Here is an 18,027-nt window from a genome sequence, read left to right as displayed (position 1 = left end):
ATCTTCTTCCATGAAGACAGGTGCAAAGTAACTGTTTAATTTCTACGCCATTTCCCTGGTCTCCACTATAAATTCTCCTATAATAGGTCACTTTTGTCCTGGTTAATTTTTTCCTTTTCGCACACCTAAAAAAATTTTGTAGTCTGCCTTTATGTCCCTCGCTAGTTTGTATCCATGTTTTCTTTTCCCCTTCTCAATTAGTTTCTTGGTAATTCTTTGCTGGGTTCCCAATCATAACCATTTAATTTTACAGGTGTGAAGTTCCTCCATAATTTATTAAGTGTGGGAGATTTTCATAAAAATAGAAATTAAAATGATTTTGTATTTACTTTAACCATTTGTTCCTTTTAGATCTCTCTTTTAAACCTATTGGTTGCTCTTGATTTTTATTTTGTTTTCTGTGCCTGATTTAACTCTAGTTTATGCTTCCTGCTTTAGTCTCTGCATGTTTAAGTAAGGAATTTTCAATCTGATTGGTTGAAAGGCCTTGCTGTTCACCAGCTCTCCGACATCACAGGTAACCTGTAATGGACTCTGTACTGAATCAGACACAAAGTTAGAGAAAATCTCTAATCAGAAACCTGAGAAAACGTTATAGGCATCTCTCACAACATGAAATGTGATTGCTGTGTCACACCGTTGAGCACAACATCTGCTCCATTAGTTTTTGGTGTTTTTTTTAAAGAAAGGTCTTTGGAACTGAATGGGCCTCCACAGCTAACACATCTGGTTGCTCATAATTAAGATTTGTCCAAGGTTTGACCTGGCCTAAGGAATCAACTCAGTTAACAATTCAATTAGGATTCTTATTTTTGGGTGTTGCTTCTTTGTATTTGGTTCTTTGACCAGATTGATCCCTATCAACCAGGTGATCAAGAGTGCCATAGTGTTAAAAAATAGCTTTGTGCCCTGAATTATATATTCAAGCAATTCAAATTGGAATATTTGTAAGGATGGCACTGTGGCACAGTGATTAGCACTACTGCTTCAGGGACCCCAGTTTAATTCACAGCTTGTGTCACTGTCTATGCATTTGCATGTTCTCTCCATGCCTGCATGGGTTTCCTCCAGGTGCTTCGGTTTCCTCCCACATTCCGAAAGACGTGCTGGTTAGGTGCATTGGCCATGCTAAATTCTCCCTCGGTGTCCCTGAACAGGAGCTGGAGTGTGGCGACTAGAGGATTTTCACAGTAACTTCATTGCAATGTTAATGTAAGCCAACTTGTGACACTAATAAATAAACTTTAAAACTTTCGATGTGCACGTCCATTAATTAATTAATACAAAAATTGTTTTAGACTTCTCTTCCTGCGGCTGCATAAATAATTAACAATTTTAGAGTTATTTTTCTTCTTGGTAAATAAATGCTTAGCTGACATCAATGCTGGATCTCACATTATGGGCAGGATTTTATGGCCTTGCTCAGGCGAGATTGGAAATTCCCGCCTGAGAGATTTCTATTGTCAGACCCTTGCTCGCTTCAGTTCCGTGGCAGGTGAAATGGCAGAGTTTCGGCCTGTGTGTTAATACTGTTTAATTTTTTTGGTTTTGAATTTTTATTTGAAAATATGAAATGATTTTAGAACTCAGTAACAAGTAATTACTAATATGTAAGATGAATTTGTGACCCACAGGAAATCTGACATCTGAAAATTCTATAATATATAGTTCTTTTGGTTTTACAGGAACTTCGTCGCAGGTTGAATTATCTGTTGGATGTTTACATATTTGATCCATCAGACCTAGATTTACATGCCACTGTTCTCCATTGGCCAAAAAATATTATTCCCGTTTTTGATGAAAATGATGAGGTATGTAGATTCTTCACAAATATAGATTGGGAAAATAAGTGCTGAACAAAAGAGCTGTTTACTAGACAGCAACGCCTCTATGGGGACCTCTTTCCATTAACTGGAATGGACACCAGATCCAGACCTGGAACTCTCCTGCAAATCTTCTCCATTACTCACTTCCCTTCAATATGGCCTCCCCCTTGAAGTGACTGGTTATGGTGCAGCCAAAAGACTCATGGCAGCAGCAGGACCAGCCAGAGTAACTGCTAGAGCTCCACCAATCACAGGTTCCTTCCCATCTTTGTTGCTCCTCCAATCATAGTTTATTTATATCGTTGGAAGAATAACAAGAACAAGGGGGAGGGAATCTGTAATTGGAGGAGCTGGAGCAGTAAGCATGGGAGAGACAGAATCTGTGATTAGAGAATCAGCTCTCTCAGACTCCCACATAGCATGGCAACTTTTCCACCCCTTTGATTTTGTGTGGGCTTTTTTGCGGTTTTCAAGGTGAATTCACACTGATCTGAAGACTATACTATCTATGCAGGGTTGATGGGAAAGTCCAGTGTTTTGGGACCAAAGAGTTTAGTCTGTGGTTTAAGATTGGATGAATTTGCGAAGACATGCTATTGCAAGATTGTGAGTGGTTTTTAATATAGACTTACTATTTGTGTACTTAAGTTTTCTTTTTCCAAGCTTATGCAATGCATCAACATGAGCATTAGTTGTGCCAAATTGCCTGCTTCTGTGCTGTAAATTTCATGTACTTCTAATTTAGAACATGCAAACATATAAAATAGAAGCAGGAGAGGCCACTCAGCCCTTCGAGCCTGCTCTGCTATTCAATGAGATCATGGATGATCTGATTGTAACCTCAACTCCATCCTCCCATCTACCCCAATAATCTTTATCCCTTTGCTTATCAAGAGTCTATCTACGTCTGCTATTAAAATATTCAAAGACCATGTTTCCACCACCTTTTGAGGAAGACTGACAACACTCTGAGAGAAAAATATTCTCCTCATCTCTGGCCTAAATGAGTGAATCCTCATTTTTAAACAGTGGCTCTTAGTACTAGACTCTCCCACAAGAGGAATCATCTTTTGCACATTGATCCTATCAAAATCCCTCTGAATCCTGTATATTTCAGTCAAGTTGCTGCTGCTGGCTGCAGACATAAGAACATAAGAAATAGGAGCAGGAGTAGGCCATCTAGCCCTTCAAGCCTGCCCCGCCATTCAATAAGATCATGGCTGATCTGAAGTGGATCAGTTCCACTTTCCCGCTTTCTCCTCATATCCCTAAATTCCCTTGTCTATCAGAAATCTATCTACCCATGACTTAAATATATTCAACAAGATAGCCTCCGCGACTTCAATGGGAAGAGAATTCCAGAGATTCACCACCCTTTGAGTGAAGAAGTTCCCCCTCAGCTCCATTCTAAACTGCACCCCACCTTATTTTGAGACTGTGCCCTCTAGTTCTGTTTTCCTTTCTAAGTGGGAAGAATCTCTCTACCTTTACCCTATCTTGCCCCTTCATTATCTGATATGTCTCTATAAGATCCCTCCTCAGCCTTCTAAACTCAAATGAGTGCAGGCCCTATCTATTCAATTTCTCTTCATAAGCTAACCTCCTCATCTCCAGTATCAGGCTGGTGAACCTTCTCTGTAGTCCCTCCAAGGCCAATATATCCTTTCGCAAATAAGGGGACCAAAACTGCACACAGTGCTCCAGTTGCGGCCTCACCAGTGCCCTATACAGTTGCAGCAAGACCTCCCTGCTTTTATATTCTAACCCCCTCGCTATAAAGGCCAGCATTCCATTTGCCTTCTTGAACACCTGCTGCATCTGCAGACTGAGTTTTTGTGATTCGTGCACAAGGACCCCCCAGGTCCCTCTGCACTGTAGCATGCTGCAGCTTTTCACCCTTTAAATAATAATCCCTCCTACTATTATTTCTACCAAAGTGGATAACCTCACATTGGCTAACGTTATATTCCATCTGCCAGGTCCTCGCCCACTCACAGCCTATCCAGATGTCTCTGCAGACTTTCCGCGCCCTCCACGCAATTTGCTTTTCCGCTCATTTTCGTGTCATCAGCAAATTTTGTTACCCTACACTCAGCCCCCTCCTCCAGATCGTCTATGTAAATAGTAAACAGTTGAGGCCCCAGCACCAATCCCTGCAGCACACCACTAGTCACCAACTGCCAACCAGAATAGCACCCATTGATTCCAACTCTCTGCTTCCTGTTAGATAACCAATCCTCAATCCACGCTAACACTTTACCCCCAACTCCGTGTACTCTAACCTTCTGCAGCAACTTTTGTGAGGCACCTTATCGAACGCCTTCTGGAAATCTAAAAACACCACATCCACTGGTTCCCCTCTGTCACCGCACTAGTCACATCCTCATAGAAATCCAATAAATTCGTTAAACACGACTTCCCCTTCACGAATCCGTGCTGCATCTGCTTGATCAAACCGTCCTCTTCTGGGTGTCTTGCTATTTCTTCTTTGATGATGGATTCTAGCATTTTTCCAACTACGGACATTAAGCTAACCGGCCTATAATTCCCTGCTTTTTGTCTGCTACCTTTTTTAAACAGCGGCGTAACTTTAGCTGTTTTCCAATCCTCAGGCACTTCGCCAGAGTCCAGCGAATTTTGATAAATAATTACTAAGGCATCTGCTATCACTTCTGCCATTTCTTTCAGAACCCTGGGATGCATTCCATCTGGTCCTAGGGACTTGTCTACCTTTAGTCCTGTTAGTCTACCAAGCACTACCTCTCCAGTGACAGTAATTGTATTAAGGACCTCATCTCTTACCATCCCTCTAGCTTTAATATTCGGTAAGCTATTTGTGTCCTCCTCCATGAAGACCGACACAAAAAACTTACTTAAAGTCTCAGCCATTTCCTCGTTACCCACCGCTAAATCTCCCCTCTCGTCCTCCAAGGGTTCAACATTCACTCTAGCCAGTCTCTTCTTCTTTATATATTGTAAAAACTTTTACTTTTTTTTATATTTAGATCTAGTTTAGCTTCATACTGTATCTTTCCTTTCTTTATCACTTTCTTAGTCATTCTTTGTTGTTTTTTAAATCTTTCCCAATCTTCTAATTCCCCACTATTTTTAGCCGCTCTGTAGGCATCGGCTTTTAATTTAATACTCCTTTATTTCCTTTGATAACCACAGCTGGTTATCCCTTCTCCTACAGTCCTTCTTTACCATTGGAATATATTTCTGCTGAGTACCGAAAAAGATCTCCTTAAAAATCCTCCACTGTTCCTCAGCTGTCCTACCAACCAATCTGCGCCCCCAATCTACATTCGCCAATTCCCCCCTCATCTTATCATATTCCCCTCTGTTCAAACAGAGGACACAGGTTTGGGACCCTACTTTCTCATCCTCCATCTGCATCAGAAATTCAACCATACTATGATCACTCGTTCCAAGAAGATCTCTCACAAGAAGATCCCTAATTCTACTTGCCTCGTTACACAGTACCAGATCTAAGATAACTAGCTCCCTCGTAGGTTCCGTTACGTACTGTTCAGGGAAACTATCCCGATAACATTCCAAGGACTCTCCCTCAAGCCTACCGCGTCCAACTTGAGTCATCCAATCAATATGCAGGTTAAAATCCCCCATAATTATCCCCCATATCTCCCAGGGGCGGGAGTTTTCCACCCCACTGCGCTGGTCAAGTAGCATACCGGGGCGGGAAATAGGAACGAGTGGCGAAGAATCAGGCTCGCGCCCGATTTCTTGCCTATCCCAATATTGCTGGACCTGTTTTGCTGGTGAAATATTAACTTAAATATCAACTATAGGTATTCAAAATCCAAAGAACATTTGATAATGTCCTGCTCAACAGACTTGTGAATAAAGAGTTCTCGCAACAAAAAGCACAGTAGCAACATGGATTCAAAATGACAGGGAACAGAGTATTACTGAATAATTGATTGTTTTTCAGACATGAGGAAGGTTAATAGAGGAGTTCTCCAGTTTTAGTACCACTGCTCTACCCTTTATATTAATGATTCAGACTTTAGTGTACTGACACAGGATGACACAAATCTTGGAAGGATTGGGATCTCTAAGTAGGCTAGTGTGAAACTTCAAAAGGCCATTGTGAGCTTGGTGGTCAAGTGGCAGATAAAATTTAACACAGGTAAGCTTGAAGTGTTCAGTCTGGTTGAGGAACAAGGAAAGGCAATATAAAACTAAAGGTACAATTCTAAGGGGGGTGGTGGTTTAGGAACAACAGGACCTGAGTTTGTATGTACACACATCATTTAAAGTTGCTGGTCAGGTCTGGAGAGAGGTGAATAAAGCATGGGGATGCTGGGTTTATAAATTAATAAGGCATAGAATACAGAAGCAAGAAAGTTGTAATAAACTTGTAAAAAACAGTGGTTTGGCCTCAAATGGAACATGGCATCTAGATCTTGGCATCACACTTTAAGAAGTATGTCCCAAAGGCATTAGACACAATGCAAGAATGATTCACAAGACAAGGGATGAGAAACTTCAGTTATGTAGATAGATTGGAGAAGTTGGAGCAGTCCTCCTTGGAGAAGAGAAAGTTGAAAGGAGATTTGATAATATTCAAGATCAGGAAGGGCCTAGAGAATGTTTCCACCTGTAGAAGGAATGAAACCTGAGGACACAAATTTATGGTGATTGGCATAAGAAGCAACGGCAACATGCAAAATGTTTTGTGGTTAGTGAATGGTTAGGACCTGGAACGCGCTTTCAAAGTATGGTTGAGGCAGATTCACTTCCTTTCAGAAGAAACTTAGATAATTATCTGAAGAGGAAGAATTTGCGGCACTATGTGTGTGTGTGTGTGGGGTCGGGAAGCTGGGGGAAGGTGGGTAGTAGGAGGAGGAGTTGGTGAGTTGCTTTTGCAAAGAGCTGTCACAGACACAATGGACTGAATGGCTTCCTTCTGTGTGTAACCATCCTATCATTCTATGAAATTTCAAAAGAAAATTGGAACTGTACTAGGAATGACTGAAAGTCCCGGGTTTATCTTGATTATAAATTAACAGGTTTAGACTTTACATCAGAGTAGTGTGTATTACCTCAATGTGATTGACTTTCACAGTATTGCAATGAATTTGGAAATCACTGATATTAAGTGGAACATTCAGCTTTCGTGAGTGAGCAAAGTTTTGATTTTCAATAGAGCATGTAAAATATCTGGATTTTGCTTAACCTGTAATAATTGGAGGTTATTTATTGTATATTCAGTATTGCTGTATTCAGCTTAACATATTCAAAATGGCTGATCACTGTTTACATGATAAATCTTGAATATTTGTCCTTATTTTTTGTGATTACAGCTGGTAGAGAAAGCAAAGCTTAAAGGAGAAACTGAATTGTTGGCTAAACGAGAAAAACTCATTGTGGAGCTGGAGAAGCTGTCCCGGCGCATAGAGGAATTTGGACAATGCTCTGAGCTTGACTTGATGCAGCAGGTTAGGAAACACTGATAACATTTTATTCAATATTTGATCTGACTACTCAAATCTTAGTTTGATCATTTTAATCAAAACTAGCTCAACGGAAATTTTTTTAAAACTTTGCTGAAATTTCAGAGTTTGAGTTCGCTGGTATTCTTTTTGGTCTGAATATCAAAGAAATGTTTTTATTTATTTATTTCCTTGGATCCCAAGTGTTGATCTTCATCTGAGATCCTGGATCAATGATCATCAACTTGGGAACTCTATTTTGGAATCTATTGCACTAGATGAGTGCAATAGATAATGATTATATTACTGGGTTTATACCTCAGTCACAGCACCTGAGGAATTTAAAATGAATTAATAAAATGCATCTGGAATAAAAAGTATCAGCATTATGAAACAACCAGAGGCTGTAAAAAACCCAACTGATTTAATAATGTTCTATATTTGTCCTTCCTTAAAAAAGACTTGCATTTATATGATGCTTTTCTCTACAATCAGACATCTCAAAGCCCTTTAACAGCCAATTAAGCACATTAGAAGTTTAGAGTGGGATTTTCCAGCCCCTTCTGCTAGTGGGATCTCCTGGTCCCACCTAAGTGAATGGACATTTGAATGACTGACTATATCAGGGCTGGAAAATTCCAGCCGCAGTCACTATTGTAATGTAAGAAACACAGCAAACAATATGCTCTCAGAAAACACACACAAACTGCAGTGAGATAATAACCACATAATCTACTTATTGTGATGTTGAGTGCAGATGGAATGGTCTGCAGAAGACATTATAACACTGTCACAGGAGTATACTGGCAGCGCTTCAACCACCTCAAAATGTCCGTGATCCAATGCCGAAGGAGGCTCCACCTTTCTAGGGACACTCCACTACGATATGCCAGATGTTTGAGCCAGAGATCACCTCCATCTGGGTGGCCATCTTATGCCACAGGATCTGAAGCTCACAGTGTCTCTCAACCTCTACATCTCGGGTTCTTTCCAGGAATCAGTGGGGGACTTGTGTGGTGTGTCCCAATCAACTGCCCACAGTTGCTTCAAGCTCATTATAGATGGGTCATGACATTCATTTATTTTCAGACAGGCAAGGTCAGCTAGGAAAGCCAGAGACTTTGCAGCAGTTGCTGGTTTCCCGCACATCCAGGGTACAATTGATTGTACACATATAGCCATTAGGGTGCCAGTGAGAGAGCCAAGTGCCTTCCTGAACAGAAAGGCGTTCCATCAATGTAGAGTGGACAAAAGTGAACCAGTGGATGTTATGTGTCTAGACTTTCAAAAGGCTTTTGACTTGGTCCCACATAAGAGATTAGTGAGCAAAATTAAAGCTCATGGTATTGAGGTAATGTATCAATGTGGATAGAGAACTGGTTGGCAGACAGGAACAGAAAGTAAGAATAAACGGGTCCTTTTCAAAGCGGCAAGCAGTGACTAGTGGGGTATTGCAGGATTCAGTGCTGGGGCTCCAACTGTTCACAATATACATTAATGATTTGGACGAAAAAATTGAATGCAGTATCTCAAAATTTGCAAATGACATCAAGCTGGGTGGTAGTGTGTGCTGTGAGGAGGCTGCTAAGAGGCTGCAGACTGACTTGGACAGGCTGACTGAGTGGGCAAATACTTGGCAAGTGCAATATGATGTGGATAAATGTGAGGTTATCCAATATGGTGGCAAAAACAAGAAGGAAGATTATTATCTGAATGGTGGCAGTTTGGGAAAAGGGGAAGTGCAACGTGACCTGTACGCCATGGTGGAACAGTCACTGAGGGTTAGCATGCAGGTACAGTAAGCACTGAGGAAAGTTAATAGCATGCTAGCCTTCAGAGCAAGAGGATTTGAGTATAGGAGTAAGGAGAATGTCTTGCTGCAATTATATAGGGCTTTGGTGAGACCACACCTTGAGTATTGTGCAGTTTTGGTCTCCTAGTCTGAGGAAGGACATTCTTGCTATTGAGGGAGTCCAGCGAAGGTTCAACAGACTGATTCCTGGAATGGCAGAACTAACATGTGAAGAGAGACTGGATTGACTGGGCTTTTAATCACTGGAATTTTGAAGAATGAGAGGGGATAGCATTGAAACATGTGAAATTCTGATGGGTCTGGACAGGCTAGATGCAGGAAGAATGTCCTAGATGTTGGGGAAGTCCAGAACTAGGGGTCACAGTTTGAGAATAAAAGGTAAGCCATTCAGGATTGAGATGATGAAGAACTTCTTTACTCAGAGAGTTGTGAACCTGTGGAATTCTCTACCATAGAAAATTGTAGGAGCCAGTTTGTTGGATATGTTCAAGAGGGAGCTGGATGTGGCCCTTGTAGCTAAAGGGATCGGGGCTATGGAGAGGAAATGGAAGTGGGATACTGATAGTGCATAATCAGTCATTATCATATTGAATGGCTCAACGACTGGATGGCCGACTCCTGCCCCTATTTTCTGTGTTTCAATAAATGTTTAGATTGTATGCAACCAGCAGATACAGATTCAGCACATCTGTACACAGTATCCTGGCAGCTCACATGATGCCGACATCCTGCAACAATCACAAGTTTGTTCAACACTCTAGCTCATTTGGATTGATGACTCTTGGATGATAAAGGTTAACTCTTGAAAAGGTGGTTCATGCTCCAAGAACACATCTGGGAGAGATGTACAAAAGGAGGTATGCCTCCACAAGGGCAATGGCAGTGAGTACATTGGGTTGCTGAAGGTGAAGTCTAGATGCCTAGACTGATCAAGGGAACACTGCAATATACCCCTAATATTTTTATTTATTTACAATATGTGGGCATTACTGGATGGACCAATATTTATTGGAGGATTACTCTACTAATAGTTCTGGATGAAGAGCCTGGGTGTCAAAGGGTAAGGACTCTGTGACTATTTCCAGGCACTCCAGGAGAAATGGGGGGCAGAGTGCCCGCTGGACTTGTCATTCTCCCTTTCATGTCCACCAGGTGCTGAGGCCATTGTTGAATGGAATTCTTCTTTTTGTTGTTGCAGCCAGCTTCCTCAGCCTCTCCCACAACACCTGGCAGTCCACAGGGTGCTGCTTGTATATTTCTTAAACTCCATACATATCCACATTGGACTCAATTTACTTCTGCCTCAATTGCAATTTTACATCTAAAATTGTACATCCAGGGCAGCACGGTGGCACAATGTTTAGCATTGCTGCCACACAGCACTAGGAGCTTGGGATCAATTCTGGCCTCAGGCCACTGTCCATGCGGTGTTTGCAGATTCTCCCATGTCAGTGTGGGTTTCCTTCTGGGCTCCAGTTTCCTCCCACACACCACTCCAAAGATATGCGGCTTAGGTGGATTGGCCATGCTAAATTGCTCCTTTAGTGTTGGGGGATTAGCAGGGTAAATATGTGGGGCTATGAGGATAGGGCCTGAGTGGGATTGTGTTTAGTGCAGACTCAATGGGCCAAATGGCCTCCTTCTGCACTGTAGGGATTTTATGATTCTTTTCTGATTTGCTTCTGCACCCACCAACCGCACCTGCTCAATAATCGTGAAATTCAGGCCCAAATCTTTTTAAGAACATAAGAACATAAGAAATAGGAGCAGGAGTAGGCCATCTGGCCCTTCGAGCCTGCCCCGCCATTCAATAAGATCATGGCTGATCTGTCGTGGCTCAGTTCCACTTTCCCGCCCTCTCCCCATAACCCTTAATCCCCTCTCTTATAGTTTTGATATCTACTGGATAAATTTATGTGTAATTTCACTTTAAAAAATAATTCAGATGCTAAAGAACAGAAGGTACAAGACACAGTAGTTCCTCTCCCTGTATAATACAATCTGCCTGACATACTGCCCATATGATGTGAGGATCCAAATTGACCAATCCTACCAGACTTGAGTTTATCCAGCATTTTCTGTTTTAATTCGGATTGAAACTTATTCTTTTTTTGGTATGTGTATTTGCTTTTGTCCAGTAGAATAACTTACTCAAAGGTAAAGTAATTCCTTGACATTTTTACATTTGAAGTAGAAAATTTACGCTATATCTTTTTATTTGTAAAGTACTAAGAAAAGATTATTTATTTTGTTTGCAGTATGTGAATGATGTGCGGACAGTACAGAAAAGGTTACAAGATGCAGAGGAGTTAATTGAATATATCAACAGTGAAGAAGCTCTCTACAAATGGGATCTGACCACTTATCCACTGGCTGAAAGTATCAAAGTTACCACTGAACCATACCAAAAGCTTTTTGCCCAGATTCTAAAATGGCAACGGAGTGAAAAGAAGTAAGTGGAGCACCAAAAAGAATAAGGCAACCCAGAGAATAATCATTAAATTTATGACAGAGGGACAATGATAACTGAAGTACTCTGGGAGTCTGTTCTGGATCTATTGTGTTTTCACGTCTGTTCGCAGATATTTGTATATGACTTTCTAATATCACCAAGGGTGAAGGGGATCTGCAATATGTGTAGTGAACATATGTCCACTAACAACTGAGTTAGGACTACCCAAATCAATTTCACATTGTGCCTTTCCAGCTAGCCGTCAGAGCCACACTCTGCAGTTGAAGGACCAGTAATTATGCGTAACTACTTGCAGAAGTAAATAGTTGCATTTGTTATAAAGAATTGCCAAGAACCCAAACTGGAGCACATTGTAAACCAGAAAATTATTTAGCTTATTCTTGTTCAGAGGAAAAGAAAATGTCAAAAGCATCTGTGGGGAGTAATGTGAAACCAAAATGTGGATATCCTAGTGTCATAGACAGGAGAGGAGTCAGTTCAAATAGCATTTTTTTTTTCTTACTGCTTTTCCATGTACAGAAGGTGTTTTGAATTAGTTTGTTTTAAAGACTAAGTGGTGGCATATTTTTCTGTAATCCAATTTTATTAATAATCCACAGCAAACTCACGTTAGGATTAACTCAGATAATTAGTTTATTTCACACATTCAAAATCCACAAAAGGAGTGTCCACAACTTCCCACTCTGCATTCACTCAGTAATTTGGGAGGGGGGTCGGTGGAGAAAATGAGATTTGCAGTATGAGGGCCACAGGAAAAGCTGAATATTAGTTCAGGTGAGATGGTGTCCCAAAGTCTGAGTACAATGAGGAATTATTTCATGTAGACATTTACAATTTGGCTGGTTAGGGACTGGTGTTCTAAGATTTGCTCTACAGATGGTATTAATGTTACAAGATGAAATTGGCACACAGAGATTGACTCAGTTCTTAAGGCGATGGTACAAAATCTTTCACAGTAAGAAGTCTCACAACACCAGGTTAAAGTCCAACAGGTTTATTTGATAGTAAACGCCACAAGCTTTCGGAATGTTGTTCCTTCAGTTCTTTCCACACATCTGACGAAGGAACAGTGTTTCCGAAAGCTTGTGGGTTTACTATCAAATAAACCTGTTGGACTTTAACCTGGTGTTGTGAGACTTCTTACTGTGAAAGATTTTGTACCATCGCCTTAAGAACTGAGTCAATCTCTGTGTGCCAATTTCATCTTGCAACATTAATACCATCTGTAGAGCAAATCTTAGAACACCAATCCCTAACCAGCCAAATTGTAAATGTCTACATGAAATAATTCCTCATTGTACTCAAGTCTATGAAGGTTGCGACACAAGTAGAGAAGGTTGTGAGGAAAGCTTATGGAATGCTAGCCTTTATAGGAAGGGGTATAGAGTATAGGAGCTGCCGTCTAATGCTTCAGTTGTACAGAACGTTGGTTAGACCGCATTTGGAGTACTGCGTCCAGTTCTGGTCACCTTACTACCGGAAGGACGTGGAGACTCTGGAGAGGGTGCAGAGGAGGTTTACCAGGATGTTGTCTGGCATGGAAGGACTGAGTTACGAGGAAAGGTTGGAGAAACTGGGACTTTTCTCCTTGGAAAGATGGAGATTAAGGGGACACATGATAGAGGTATATAAGATACTGAAGGGAATAGATAGAGTCAATAGTGATAGGCTGCTCCGTAGATTGGGTACAATTACGAGAGGTCATGATCTAAGGGTGAGGGGGGAGAAGTATAATTTGGATATGAGAGGAAGGTTCTTCACACAGAGGGTCATGGGGGTACGGAACGCGCTACCGAGTAGGGTGGTGGAGGCAGGCACGTTGGACTTGTTTAAGGTTTACTTAGATAGACACATGAGCGAAACAAGGATGGAGGGTTATAGTAGAGGGTATTAAATAGGGTCAGAGCCTCGGGACGACACCGGAAATGCAGACTTACATGTTAATGTTTTTGTCTTTTTATTCCACAGGTGGCGGTCCACCTTGTTGTCAAACAAGGGGCATGCACACGGTGGGTCGTGCGTGGGCTGCTCTTGGAGGTTCCGGGAGTGGCCTAGTACTTCGTGTCGGTGTGTGTGCTTGATCCTGGACCGGTACTCGGGCGCCGCAACAGCTCAGTGATTAGCACTGCTAGCTGTGCAGATACATGGATTTGGGCCTGTGTCTGTGGGAGTTTGCGCATTCTCCCTGTGGTTGCGTGGGTGTCCTCCGGGCGCTCCGGTTTCCTCCCACACCCCAAAGATGTGCTCTTAGGCTGATTGGTATACCAAATTGACACTATTCTCCCCTGAATCTGGCTAAGTTATGGGTTCCACTCGCATACACGCAGGGCAGGGTAGGTGTAGGAGGATGCGGTGGCGTGGGCTCATTGGGCCGAAGGGCCTGTTTCCCGTGCTGGGTTGTTCTTTGTTCTTGTTCTTTGTTCTTTGTAAACTGGTTGGACTTTAACCTCGTGTTGTGAGACTTCTTACTGGATTAACTTTCAGACAGAGGGCCAACCATCTTAATTGTTTTACGTCAGCAGGAAAGTCCAGTTTTAAAATAGGAAATAGCAATAAGGATTAAGTTTTCAAATATATGGATTTCTATTTCATAATGGTGGAACTCAACATTTGTAACAGTTGAAATTATTAATTTATTTAAATCTAATTTAGTTTGTGCAACAGGCATAAGTAGACATAATTTATGGTTTTGGGGTCGAAGCTAGTGCAAAATAAAGGACCCAATCTTTGTGTGGAGCCTTTACACTGTTGGCACTCACTGAATGTATGTATGTCAAAGATGTTGTCTACAATACTCTCATTTGGGTAGATGAAGTTGCTGTGGGAAGGTAATTCTTTTTGAACTGTAAGAAGGGATTGAATAATTTCAGCTAATATGTACTGAGCTGGCTTTGGAATTGTGGAGAGAGAAGGATTGCTTTTTCGTAACGCAATACAGGGCTAGTTTAGTTGGATGACCAGTCATTGTTGAGGATCTGAGGAAAGCATTGGCTTCCAACTTGGAGAATATAGATTGGGTACAAAATTTTTGATTGAGTCTCATGGCTTACCTTTCAGTCTCTTGTATTTTTAACTCATAAAAGTATCTTAGGAAAGAGTCCATCTTCTGAGGAATCAGCTCTGGTTTAGTAATTTGTAATAACCCCCATGAGACTCATGGGGAATCATTGATTGTTTTCCTTGTGGGACTCAATGCGTATGAGTTTCCCTGGTAATAAGGTAATGGTTGCCGAGTCAGAACTCATCACCTAAGAGTTTTAAAAGGCAGACCCAGGACTGGACTTGCAGAAGTGCAGTCCCAGACTGGGATCAGTTTGTGTATACCACCATTGTGGCTTTACTGTGTTCTGTAAATAAATAGAATCATAGAACCCTACAGTGCAGAAAGAGGGCCTTTGGCCCATCAAGCCTGCACTGAACACAATCCCACCCAGGCCCTAACCCCATATCCCTACATATTTTACCCACTAATCCCTCTAACCTACACATCCCAGGACACTAAGGGGCAATTTTTAAGCATAGCCAATCAACCTAACCCACACATCTTTGGACTGTGGGAGGAAACTGGAGTACCCAGAGAAAACCCATGCAGACACGAGGAGAATGTGCAGACAATGACCTGAGCTGGGAATCGAACCCAGGTCCCTGGAGCTGTGAAGCAGCAGTGCTAACCACTGTGCTACCGTGCCACCCGGTACAAGGAACAAAATAATGTTCCTTTCCAGTCAGGTTTCCTGAGTTATTACTCAATTAACTTCACATTTGATTATTTTTCATTGCTTTGAACCCAGCATAACTAAAGGAAATTATATTTGTTTTGCATAATAAAACTAGACAGGACAGAGGTCATTCTTCTGTTTCTTAAACCAAACTTAAAGGATGTGAAATAATTGGATTAATTATTAAGTCTTTAGGATGGCAAGATATGACTCCCAGGGAACAGGTAATTATTGAAGAAAACTCATCCTATTGCTTATGAAAATGTAGGTATGTTGTAACTTCTTTTGTTGTTTTCTTGTCTGGTGTATGGAAATATTTGTTAATTGTGACTATGACTGTTAACAGAGTTCCAATGATATGTATTGTGGTTTCTTAAGGTGGATGGATGGCTCCTTCCTTGACCTGAATGGAGAGAGCATGGAGGCAGAAGTAGATGAATTCTTTCGTGAGATTTACAAGATGCTAAAATTCTTCCGGCAGAAGCAAAAGAAAGCAGAACTTGAGAAAAAGAAGTCAGCCCCTCGTCGACGACTTGTTGCTGAGGAAGAGGTGGAAGAAGAAAAGAAAGAGAGTGCAACTGTGACAATGTGTAGCGTAGTAATAGCTCAAATCAAAGACTTTAAGGTAGAATAAATAATAAATGTGGAAAACTAATAACATTCTTAAATTGACAGTGTAGCTATGATTTTTGTCCAGTATCATGCCCCAAATTGGGTGGGATAGCATTGGAAAAGGCATGAAAAGTGAATGCCATGCCTTTCACAGTAAAAAGTCTCACAACACCAGGTTAAAGCCCAATAGGTTTATTTGGTAGCAAATGCTACTAGCTTTTGGAGTGCAGCTCCTTCGTCAGATGAGTGGGAGTTTTGTTCACAAACAGGGCATATAAAGACACAAACTCAATTTACAGAATAACGATTGGAATGAAGCCTTTACAGCTAATCAAGTCTTAAAAGTACAGACAATGTGAGTGGAGAGAGCATTAAGCACAGGTTAAAGAGATGTGTATTGACAATCTAACAATTGTTAGCTCAGGCCAAGGCCTGTACAAAAAAAAGGTTGGGTCTTTAGGACTTTTCTGATCCCTGTAAATGGTTCCTTCCATTCAGGAGCTACAACAGACATTTCCAGCAGGAGAACTGTTTTCCATAGAAAATGCATTGAGGTTATGGCGAGATCAGTGTGTTTCATGAAAGTCTTGACTAAAATGTCTGGACATTGAGTTGTTGAAGGTCTATATATCAGAACTGACAATGCATTTCCCTTAGAGTTAGAACAAAGAAAAGTACAGCACAGGAACAGCCCTCCAAACCTGTACCGATCATGATGCCCTAACTAAGCTGAAAAAAATCTTCTGCCCTTACTCAGTCCATATCCCCCTATTCCCTCCCTATTCAAATACCCATCCAGATGCCTCTTAAATGATGCTAATGTGCCTGCACCACCTGCTCAGGTAGTACGTTACAGGCACGCATCACCCTCTGCATGAAAAACTTGCTCTGCACATCTCCCTTAAACTTTCCCACTCTTATCTTGAACCTGTGCACCTTGTAATTCCTCCCTTGGAAAAAGTTTCTTACTATCCACTCTGTCCATGCCTCTCATAATTTTATAGACCTCTATCAGGTCTCTCTCGGCCTCCATCTTTCCAGTGAAAACAATACTAATTTATTCAACCTCTCCTCTTAGCCAACACCCTTGAGACTTGGCAACATCCTGGTGAACCTTCTTTGCACGCTCTCTAAAGCTTCCACATCCTTCTGATAGTGTAGTGACTAGAACTGCATGCAATACTCCAAATGTGGCCTAACCAAGGTTTTATATAGCTGCAACATGATTTCCAAACTCTTGTACTCAATGCCTTGGCTGATGAAGGCAAGCATGCCTTGTTAATCTCCGTAAAAATTTCCTTAAAAATCCTCCACTGTTCTTTAGCAGTCCTACCAACCAGTCTACACCCCCAATCTACATTAGCCAATTCCGCCCTCATTTTATCATACTCCTCTCTGTTCAAGCAGAGGACACTGGTTTGGGACCCTACTTTCTCACCCTCCATCTGCATCAGAAATTCAACCATATTGTGATCACTCATCCCAAGAAGATCCCTAATTCTACCTGCCTCATTACATAGTACCAGATCTAAGATAACTCGCTCCCTCATAGGTTCTGTAACATACTGTTCAAGGAAACTATCCCGACAGCATCCCAAGAACTCTTCCTCAAGTCCACCACATCCAACTTGAGTCAACTATTCAATATGCAGGTTAAAATCTCCCATAATTATTGCCGTCCCATTTTTGCACGCATTAATTATTTGTTTGTTTATAGCCCGCCCCACTCAAAGTTATTATTTGGGGGCCTATAGACCACACCCACCAGTGACTTCCTCCCCTTATTATTCCTTATCTCCACCCACAACGATTCCATGTTTTGCTCTTTGAAGCCTATATCTTCTCTCACTGACACCCTGATATTAACCTTTATTAACAGAGCTACCCCAGCTCCTTTTTCTTCCTGTCTATCCTTCCTAAATGTCTGATACCCCTGGATATTCAGTTCCCAGTCCCGGTCACCCTGCAACCACGTTTCCGTAATGGCCACTAGATCATACCCATTTGTGCTGATTTGTGCCATCAACTCATTCACTTTGTTTCAAATGCTTCATGCATTCAGATAAAGTGTCTTTATGCCAGCCTTTATCTGGACCCAATTTGTAGAAATGCTACAACCTCTCCTGTG

General features: G+C 41.5%; 1 protein-coding gene across 1 annotated transcript in view; it reads left to right on the top strand.

Moving 5' to 3' along the window:
• The window catches only part of dnah12 (dynein, axonemal, heavy chain 12), a 193,715-nt gene that overhangs the window by 34,017 nt on the left and 141,671 nt on the right, over nucleotides 1-18,027 (top strand). The window contains exons 14-17 of the mRNA XM_080182788.1: nucleotides 1,686-1,811; nucleotides 7,154-7,288; nucleotides 11,354-11,547; nucleotides 15,666-15,912. Coding sequence (XP_080038914.1) covers nucleotides 1,686-1,811; nucleotides 7,154-7,288; nucleotides 11,354-11,547; nucleotides 15,666-15,912 — 702 coding nt within the window. The remainder of the gene's footprint in view (nucleotides 1-1,685; nucleotides 1,812-7,153; nucleotides 7,289-11,353; nucleotides 11,548-15,665; nucleotides 15,913-18,027) is intronic.

The sequence above is a fragment of the Carcharhinus amblyrhynchos genome, chromosome 3, assembly GCF_965287045.1.
Source record: "Carcharhinus amblyrhynchos chromosome 3, sCarAmb.v2.hapA, whole genome shotgun sequence".
NCBI classification, from domain to species: Eukaryota; Metazoa; Chordata; class Chondrichthyes; order Carcharhiniformes; family Carcharhinidae; genus Carcharhinus; species Carcharhinus amblyrhynchos.
This window is presented reverse-complemented; position numbering and strand designations above follow the sequence as displayed.